The sequence below is a fragment of the Haliotis asinina genome, chromosome 16 (genome assembly GCF_037392515.1).
Source record: "Haliotis asinina isolate JCU_RB_2024 chromosome 16, JCU_Hal_asi_v2, whole genome shotgun sequence".
NCBI lineage: Eukaryota > Metazoa > Mollusca > Gastropoda > Lepetellida > Haliotidae > Haliotis > Haliotis asinina.
Window position 1 is genome coordinate 22566166 of NC_090295.1, and position 9597 is coordinate 22575762.

The 9597-nt window shown below is 40.1% G+C and overlaps 2 protein-coding genes across 2 annotated transcripts; one reads left to right on the plus strand and one right to left on the minus strand.

Annotated features, from left to right (window-relative positions):
• Positions 1-965: 965 nt before the first annotated feature.
• On the plus strand, positions 966-2054 carry LOC137267701 (zinc finger protein 436-like). Its single transcript, XM_067802166.1, has one exon. The coding sequence runs from the start codon at positions 966-968 to the stop codon at positions 2052-2054; it is 1089 nt and encodes a 362-aa protein (XP_067658267.1).
• A 3792-nt stretch (positions 2055-5846) lies between these two features.
• On the minus strand, positions 5847-8978 carry LOC137268476 (uncharacterized). Its single transcript, XM_067803042.1, has 2 exons — positions 8937-8978; positions 5847-7608 (listed from the first exon to the last, which is right to left on the minus strand). The coding sequence occupies exon 2, from the start codon at positions 7596-7598 to the stop codon at positions 6594-6596; it is 1005 nt and encodes a 334-aa protein (XP_067659143.1). The 5' UTR covers positions 7599-7608; positions 8937-8978; the 3' UTR covers positions 5847-6593.
• Between the last annotated feature and the right edge of the window lie 619 nt (positions 8979-9597).

Below are 9597 nucleotides of genomic sequence, written 5' to 3' on the forward strand. Positions count from 1 at the left end.
AGCATAAATACAGCAAGTGTTCAGTGGCAAGGCAGACTTGTCTCGGCGACTCCTCGTGTCACAGAACGCCTTTGTTCTCCTCCAGTCTAGTTATCTAGACTGGTTGTATATATATTGTTACTATATACTTGTGATGTTTCATTACTCCCCTGGTCTTGGATGTGCTAATTAAACTGTCCTCGATTAAAGCCAGCTGATTCCTGTTATTCTGACGGCCTGAGCCTGTGACTCTTATGACCACTTCGGGCAACCCTGCTACAAATGTTTTCCTTGTCGTATCTTGACAATCGTAGGTTCAGGAACCTATGTAAGGCTAGTCATAAACATTTATAGTTTGTATTTCTGATCTTCAGTGGTGAAATCAAGACACTGTGGCGCTTAACTTTTGTGCATGTGTATATTTACATTCTTATAACTTGAACTTTTTTGTATACATAATTTGAACTATTAGTCATTACCAAAGAGACTTGTGCAAGTTATGTAAATCTGTACGCACAATGTGCAAACTTTACACGAAAACGTAGCTACATGGCAAAAAAGAGTAATCGTACCAACCTAAATGTGTGGTCGATGTCATTCATATTTTGTATTCCTTTGACGGCATGCTGATCTATATGTCTGTTTGCTGTACTTGACGATACTTGTTATAGGGAAAAGCTGAATAATATGAATATTAAGTGTGCTTATAAACAGCTGTCATACTTATCCGATGTAAAATGTATGACAACCGATTTGTGTTTCAGTACCAAGGTAAACAGATTTCAGGATTTCCGGAGCTGTAAAATGCAATACCAACTCAAAATCACATGAAACTTGTATCGACCATATCCACCAAATCGACCTTGAAGCACGTGTCCTGAAGGTTGTCTCCTCTTGTATCTGTTGTGGGGTCGCATGACGTCACTTTCCGCGTTTAGACCAGTCGTCTTCTTGTATCCGCTGAGGGCGAAAGACGTGTATTTGAAATGTACAGCTCAAATGCAGCTACATGTGAGGTGTGCGGGAGACGAATGGCCACCGCACGTGCGCTGAAGTCTCATCTTTGGATACATACGGGTGAAAGACCCTTCCAGTGCACTCAGTGTGGTAAGACATACCTTTCAAACGACGCGCTGGGCCAACACAAACGGTTAAAGCACAAGAAAGTTGGCACACAAGGTTATCAACTACATGTGTGTCTTTCAAATAACAAGCGGAACAATTTTCAAAAACAAACTAAACATCCAGATAATACGTGGTGCAATACAGGTAAAAATCACCACAAAACTTCAAAGGCCGATAGTGAAAAATGGAAGCGCATTGATGATGTGGAGCATGGTACAAGGGAGATAACTCAGTCTGGCCATGTCATCCCTACTTTCAAAGGCACTGGAAAGAATCCGGAATTCGAACAATACGAAGTGAATAGTCAACACGGTGATAAACAGATATATTTGAATTATGTGTCTAATAATGACCTACAACCGTCAGTCGACGTTACCTGTTATAACAGCAATACGAAGCACACAGATCGTCATTTAGAGTTCGAGTCTCGGGATGTGAACGCACAACGTTGTAGCCATAACAACGAAGACGGTATTGTTAGCTCTACTTGGGAATGTAACCGCGGTTCTGATAATCTACTGGAACAAGGTTTTGGTATGCACAAAAATTCAAAGCTGGAACGACAAAATGGAAAGCAAATTCTTGAGAAACCTCTTAAGTCTAATTGGTCATTAAGCCATCGGTCATTTGCGATTGAAAAAGGGTCTGAAAGGCACATAATGTCATCAAACTGTCGAACGGGAGATAGGAAAGGGGTGTTTGAATGCGTTGTGTGTGAAAAAGTATATGTCAGAAGGTGTTATTTAATCCGACATATGAGGACCCATACTGCTGAGAAGCCTTCGCAGCGTGCTGTGTGTGATGAGAGGTTCTATCGTAGAGACTACACGTTGAATCATATGAAAAGGGTTCATAAGCATGGTAGCGATGACAACGCGGCCCTTTCGGCACACATGGTCGGTGTCACCAAGATCTCTCAGATCAAAATCGAAGATAATGAAAAACGTTGACTGAAGGACAAACCGTTGATGTATTTAGGGGAGTAACCACTTAAGGTTTCACAAACAACAAACAACTACCAGTGGTAATTGCCTTGGATGAGGCGTAACTTCTTTGAGTGGCGTATTTAGAAGTTGATGAATCAGAAAAGGTCAGACTTTATGGGTGTGAACCTTGCTGGTTTATTCGTTGATTAGTTATGCTTCGGCAATAATGTTCATGATGCCATCACCATGGCAACTGATGTACGCGTCACAGGATACTCGATAATCTGCTTCCCAGTCCCTGAACCACATTATCTTGTCAACTGCCGGGTCCTCTCTGCAGGGCTAAGTCCTTAAATAAAGCAAGTCTAATCTCTAGTCTCCCTAGGGCTCCTTTTCAGTTTATATGGTTTAGTTTGTTACTGTCAAAATGATTTGTATTCAGATATTAGGGATTAGGGTACTCAACTGCTGGTCAACAATCAGAGCGTTGTGCACGTGAAATTATGTCCCTAAGGTCGTCGCCATAGCAACTGATACAGCATGAAGCATTCGACCAATAGGCACCATTCGGACATAAACTCGTATGCACATGATGATGTCGCCATGACAACTCATGTGACTCCCACGACACAGTTGTCCAGCAGGCTTTTTTGCAGCTGTTCTAACGTGGAAACCGCTGACGTCACCAGTGAAAAAATTAGACGAGGTCATGGTCGTTGTTGACCTTGGAGAGAAATGTGTCGCTCCACTAGAGTCCTTCGGCATACTTTGTGAATACAAGAACTGTATATCAAAATGATTCCCAAGATGAGCTTGTTAGGAATCAAAACATTTCTTGCAAAAATAGTTGCGCGTTATTGATTCCTTAAATAAGGAAATCTGATTGCACGGCCTTGAGATTGGCTGTTGGTAACGGCCTTTTATGGCACTTGTGCAATAGTAGTGTTGTGGAAACACAGTAGAAATTTTTCATAATTTCATAATTAGTCAATATTTGTTAAAATTAAAATAACTTTGGATTAAAAGTTTCGGCAGTTAAACTTTGTTCAGATTGTCGATCATTACACGACCAATCATGTAAAATGTAGAAAGAGGTCAGATGTAACATATGCTATACTTATGATTATACTTTCTCAATAAAGCACAGATTCTAGTACTCTTGTTGGGTTGAGTTCCATCCGGGATTCGAACCCACACCATTTGAGTCAGGCACTTAATCACTAGCAAACGAAGTCGGTCGCTCAACCCGCTCAGCCATCATTGCTGATTTAAATAGTTATAGCTATAGTATCAACTGATTTAAATAGTTATAGTATCAACTGATTTAAATAGTTATAGTAATAGTATGAAATGATTTAAATAGTTATAGTATCAACTGATTTAAATAGCTATAGTTTCAACTCTTTTAAATAGTTATAGTTTCAACTGATTTAAATTGTTACTTATTGTTAAATATAATTGACATAAATAATACAAATACATTTCATGTATTCAACACATAAAACTATCAACTCTGAATGGCAAAAGACCCACATTTCTGTCACTTTCAGTTTTATGGAAAGATATGATCAGACAAAGGATATGACATGAAACAGTATTTACACTTTTGAAATATCTACAGAATGGAAATAATGAGTCATCAATACACATTATGCTAATGTTTTGAGTGTCAGAGTCACAGTCACAGTCACAGTCACAGTCAGAGGTCATTTCCAGTGAAAGGCCACAGACGCGACCTTCTACTAGGTTTTGTTACACTCAGTAGTGGACTGTCAAGCTTACTCAGACTGACAAATAATACTATTTAATCCAATTAATATTTAACCCATCTAATCCAGCCTTACAGAGAGCATGTATGCAGATGTATGCATGTATGGACAGCATGTTTAAGTGTCTCTAAAGTTTTTGAAACATCAGTAAAATCTACTGTGTTTCGTGTTTGAATGTTTCTGTATGATACCCCGAAGTGTATATTGTAGAATATAATGAAACAAGCACGATATTCACAAATCATTATTTATTATTATTTGAATTGCAACAAATCTAAGTGTTTGCACAGTTCAGCTCCACTTGTTTTCTCTATTACCTGTTTGGGATTAACCAAGTGCGTCATGCGTTGGCTTGTCGCGCTGATGACAGGGGTTCGATACCCCCCGTGGGTACAATCTGTGAAAACCGATGTTTTGGTGCATCCGCCGTGGCATTGTTCGAATGTTGCTGAAAGCGGCGTAAAACCATACTCGCTCACTCAACACAGTCCTGCCCCATGGAATAACTACCCATTTCAATACATGAAATCATTAGAAATGTTTAAAAAATACCCAAATTCAAATAATACACATCCCTACTAAAGTCTTATCATTTATCGATGATAAATATTTTTTACCATATTGAAGACAGTAGTAATAATGAGCACACATCTTATATTTTGTAACTGTAGCAGTGTTTGCGATCCTTTTGATACCATCCCTGTTCTCAAAGGTTAATGAAAAACTGGGATCATTCATTCATTCATTCATTCATTCATTCACTCACTCACTCACTCATTTATATATACATTTTGTCACCGCTATATACACAGTTGAGTGCTAGTTGACCAACACCAACACGTTTACCTTTGATCCAGAGATTAGATATCACGAACCTGATATTGATATGGTTCTAATTACACCCTGCGTACTGAAAGATGGACGTAATCCCATTTGCGAGATAGTTCGTCATCTAAAACACTTGCCCCTTCTAATTTTACAAGACAAGACACGAACAGAATAGTCCTTGCAAAACCCTACCCTTCCGCAACGAACCTCACTCAATTCAAGCCTCACGTGTCTCAGAGGACCTCATACCAACAGACGGTGGCGGGACACCTGTTTTCTTTGCAAAATGCGTGGCAGGTGAGGCTTGGTGTTGATATAGATAATGGAGATCGATCGCGATAGTAGTGAACATAATATCGATCGATTTTCGATAAATATCGGAGACATATCTTTGAGCCAAAATGCCAAACGTATGGACAGAAATGAATACTTCTGTTTTCTGCGGAGTTGTGACATATTTCATGGATGGATTATGAACAAAACAGCGTCCTGAAGATAGCTTAGAAGTAGACCATGAGTAAAATCAGTGTGTGTGAGAAAATCAAAACTTTTGTATCACAATAGATAATGTTCGATATCATCTATAACAAATTTTCATATCGATAGTTATTGATATTTTTTCCTATCGAGCATATTTCCGATTATCGATCACATTCGCCAACCTCATGTTACAGGTGTCTTTTCGAAGGAACCTTGTGTCGCAACGGACTTTCAATTATCCATTCATATTTTCCCTTTTTACGACAAAAGAATATGTTTTGTGCGACAGTTTTCCTCTGGCGGTGATATTTAACGTTTCCACACCCTCCATATGCTATCCATTGTCATTGTAAGCCTCAACGAGTGAACGGATGTCATTACCCATGCTTGCCGTAAGAGGCTACTATGAAACCGGATGTTCAGGCTCGCTGACTTCGTTGACATATGTCACCGTATCCCAATGCGTGGATCGATGTTCATGCAGTTGATCACTGTATTGGCCCATATTCGATGATTTACAGACCACCATGTACCTGCAATATTGCTGAGTGCAACGTTACGCAACCAACCAACTGTATGTTACTTGGGTAATCGGAAACAAGGTTTGAATAAAGAGGTACATAGCATGGTTGTTAAATGACTAGTGTGACACTTAATTCAATGAATATTTTTCTGGCCTCGTCTTGGGCACACAACAAACACTTGCAGTCCGAAGGAAGCATAGAACAAGAAATGCTTATTTCAGTAAGATGTTTTAATTCAGAGATCGTCGAAGTGTTTTAGATCGGTCACGGGTTGTAGTTATTCTGTAATCACATTTTCATTACTTTTCCGTGACGTTTCTGTCATTTCTATTGTACACTTACCCTTTGCAAGTAGATAATAATGTTAACAACAATAAATAAATAAAATATAAATCAATTCTTTTGGAAACAAGTATTTCCGTGACAAAAGTAACACACACGATAAACATTCATATGGATTTCCTATGTAATATATGTACAAAACTGATAGGTGTACTCGTATTGCACTTGTCTGGACCTTTAAATAAGTAACAGCTCCCAACAAGGACTCGCACCAAACCAAAAGTGACGGTATAACATTTTGGTAGCTTTAGCCTGAAGGTCAGCGTTTCTTTCATTTGATGGATAATTAGTCAATTCATGGGATCCCCGCCATTTGGAGGTGACTGAATTGATGAAATATGTAAACTGCAGGGTTTCACGTCACTCTTTTATATCCATTAATACATATCTATGTCTCACACGGGAAATGGGAGGATAGTATAAAACGCCACGTACAGGTTACATTGAGAACGAATGTTTCATAATTTAGATTGTCAGATGATAGGCAACGTTATATTCTTTCAACATATCATTCCTAGCCTTCCCTCCAAAAATTCAAAATATTTAGTAATTGAATATGACCTTGAAAAGTATTGCATTACAATTGGCACCTATGTAAGTTAGGGTAAAATTCAACTCAGTCACTTGGAATCTGGAGCTTCCACACCCGCATAAGGACGCCATTTCGGCTTTCTACTCAGGAATTCCTCGTCCTCGTCAGAAGGCTCATAAGGTAGAACCCCAGCCAGCTGCTGAGCTTCTACAGTAGTTGCTGATGGTGGAAGCTCAGATACTATTTTGATGCTCATCTCGCGTAGTCTAGGGGCCCTTTCTCTGAAGTAGCTGATGCCATTGCATGGCCAGTGTTTTGTAAGCAGCATTTCCCTGTAAGCTTTTTGTTTCTTTTGAAGCGACACTTCATCTGCCCATACAGCTGGCGCCATGCAGACAAACACAACAAAACGCCATCTACCGGGATTCTTTCGACGAATCAAGGGCCGAGTATTTGCATGGATAAGCCTGGAATCCCACACTACCATTCCACCCTTTGGAACCGGTACTCGCTTACGAAGACAGTTACAATGTTCCTTAAACCAGTCGACGTCTTCAGACCGGAAGTTTCGAACACGCCATGTTGGATTTGCTTTACGTTGTTCGACTGCATAGTCACATTCTTCATAATATCTGTCAAAGAAATGGTGGGATCCTTCAATTACCTCAAATGTCCAGTCATCTTGATCACACTGCTCAAGGTACACGGCTCCTTGATACCCATGGAGACCCTCTCTCGAAGAGTCCTGGTCAACGTGGAGCCAGTCCTGACTTGGAATGTAGAAATCCTCCTCCCCATCTTCTGGGGGACGCCCAATAGCGATTCCATCAAAACTTGTCAAAAGTTTCTCAGTTCCCCATATTTGGGCGAAGACTGGTTTTGCTTTCATGCGCACTGCCCATGTTGGCTCCATATGACCGACCTTGAACTTTTGAATCAGGGATTTAGTGGTCGGAGGCCACGCCCCCTCAAACCCATTCAACCAATCATCATACATGCCTCTGTACTTATCGGCCTGTTCTGTTGTCAGAACATTCGGAATGACAGTGTAGCCTTTGGTCTCAAGATCTTCCCTGTTGCTCTCGGAAAACATGGCGAAGGTTCTGAAAAATCACAGATTCAGTTTATTAAAGGCCGTCGAAAGTCAATAACAAAAGGCAATTTGAAGTGCGACTATTACTACTGTGGGTCGGGGTGGTGGGAAGGACGTTGGATGACCTGATGGTTAAAACGTCCACTCATCAAGCTGAAGATACGGGTTTAATTCCCCACACGGGTACAATGTGTGAAGCCCATTTCTGGTGTTCCCCGTGTTGATATTTCTGGAATATTGCTCAAAACTACATAAAACAACACTCACACACTCACCTGCTAACATCACTGATGAATATGCATATATTATTACTGCAAAGCTATCTTCTGATCGACAAATATCATTTGGAACATATCTTAGGCTGCTTGCATTAGTACTTTTTTACATAAAATGAGCCGATCTTTATCCGAATGCACTAGGTGAAGAGAAGTTTCCTTTACGTCGCCTGCTTAATCATTCCAGATCTGTATGAATTAATATCTGTAAATATTAGTCCAGCAACAAAATTCCAAGCACATATATAGATAAACAGCACCACACTCCTTTCGAAATACGATGACAACATGGATACGGTGAAAATATTACCTCTGTCTGCTACCTTCCATAGGAAGAGTGTGGTGGGTGGCATAGTGGTTAAAGCGGGCGCTCGTCGCACCCAAGCTCCGAGTTCGATTCCCCACATGCGTACAATGTGTCAAGCCCAATCTCCAGCCTTGATATTGGTTTTGGAGTTGCTAAAAGTGGTGTAACACTCGCTCACTGTTAGGACGAACATGGCCAAGAAATGAAAGTATAGCGGAGGGAAGTAAAAATTATGCGAGAACCATGAAGTAGTTTCAGTTGCAAATTATGAGACGAATACAGTGTAACAGAAGAAATGCAAACATTTAACTCTAAATAAATTATCCATGTCCTATTTCACAGTTACTTAAGTAAACATATCTTTGGTGAAGGAGGGAGTGAATTAAAATTTTACACTGGGTGGACAATATTGCAGCCGTGTGTGTAACGATGAAAGCGAGATATTCTTTAGAAAAATATCTGTCAACAAAGGAAAGTAAAATAGGTTATAACACACTTTCAGAATAAAACAAGCTGAGGATTCAGATTATGAACTATGGAGGTTAGCAACTGTGCCTGACAGCACATCCAGTATGCATACACCGCACAATAAACTGTAAACATAAAGAACAGTAAGTGATGTCTATCTATCGTGTCCTTTCTATGATACTTTCACACAGCCATGCTGTTAATAAACCTATTTCCTTACCGCGTTGTTGGTTGTCAGCGCTAACATTATCCAAGTTAGAGTCCTGATATTATTGAGAAACAACTTACCTTGTGCTGTTTACGCGGTGAATACTGACAGACAGAAGTGTCCCAGCGTTTTATATTATCATGTTGCACCACGGCTCTCAATTTACCTGGTAGTCTATATTTAGACCGACACCGAAAGCGGAAGAGAGTTGAGTTGGTGATTGCACCACCATCGTGAAAACGCGTACTGGTATCAGAAAGGGGTCGTTTCAAAACGTTTTGCAATGAATTTCAAAGTCAACTCGTGCATTGTGGAATTGAAGCCAGTTTGCTATGCGGTGGTCGAAGTGTCGTTATCCCCCATTTCATCCCGAGTGCAAACCAGTTTCCACATTTTGATAGCCAGTCGGGCTAGTTATGCCTGGAAGTTACTGGCCCACAAATTTTCACAATCCCGAAAATTGAATGTTGACACGAGTATCTTCATTTAGCTGCTAATATGATGAACATGTTATTACTTAACAGGTCGGAGAGAGTGATATACAGATACATGTATTAGCAAAATGGCCTGATGAAAATTCACTAAGGAGTGGGGACTGTGACTGGACATTTACTGGCCCGACTGGATTTTAACAAGCCACAGAGTAGCGGGCCAGTGATCTCATCCATACCCTGGAACATGTTCAACAATATCTTCTAAATCGTCCGAAATCATATCATGAAAACATCCTTTAAAATACAC

Excerpts from the sequence above, each read along its gene's own strand:
- LOC137268476 (XM_067803042.1), bottom strand. The coding sequence starts at position 7,598 with ATGTTTTCCGAGAGCAACAGGGAAGATCTTGAGACCAAAGGCTACACT.
- LOC137267701 (XM_067802166.1), top strand. The coding sequence starts at position 966 with ATGTACAGCTCAAATGCAGCTACATGTGAGGTGTGCGGGAGACGAATG.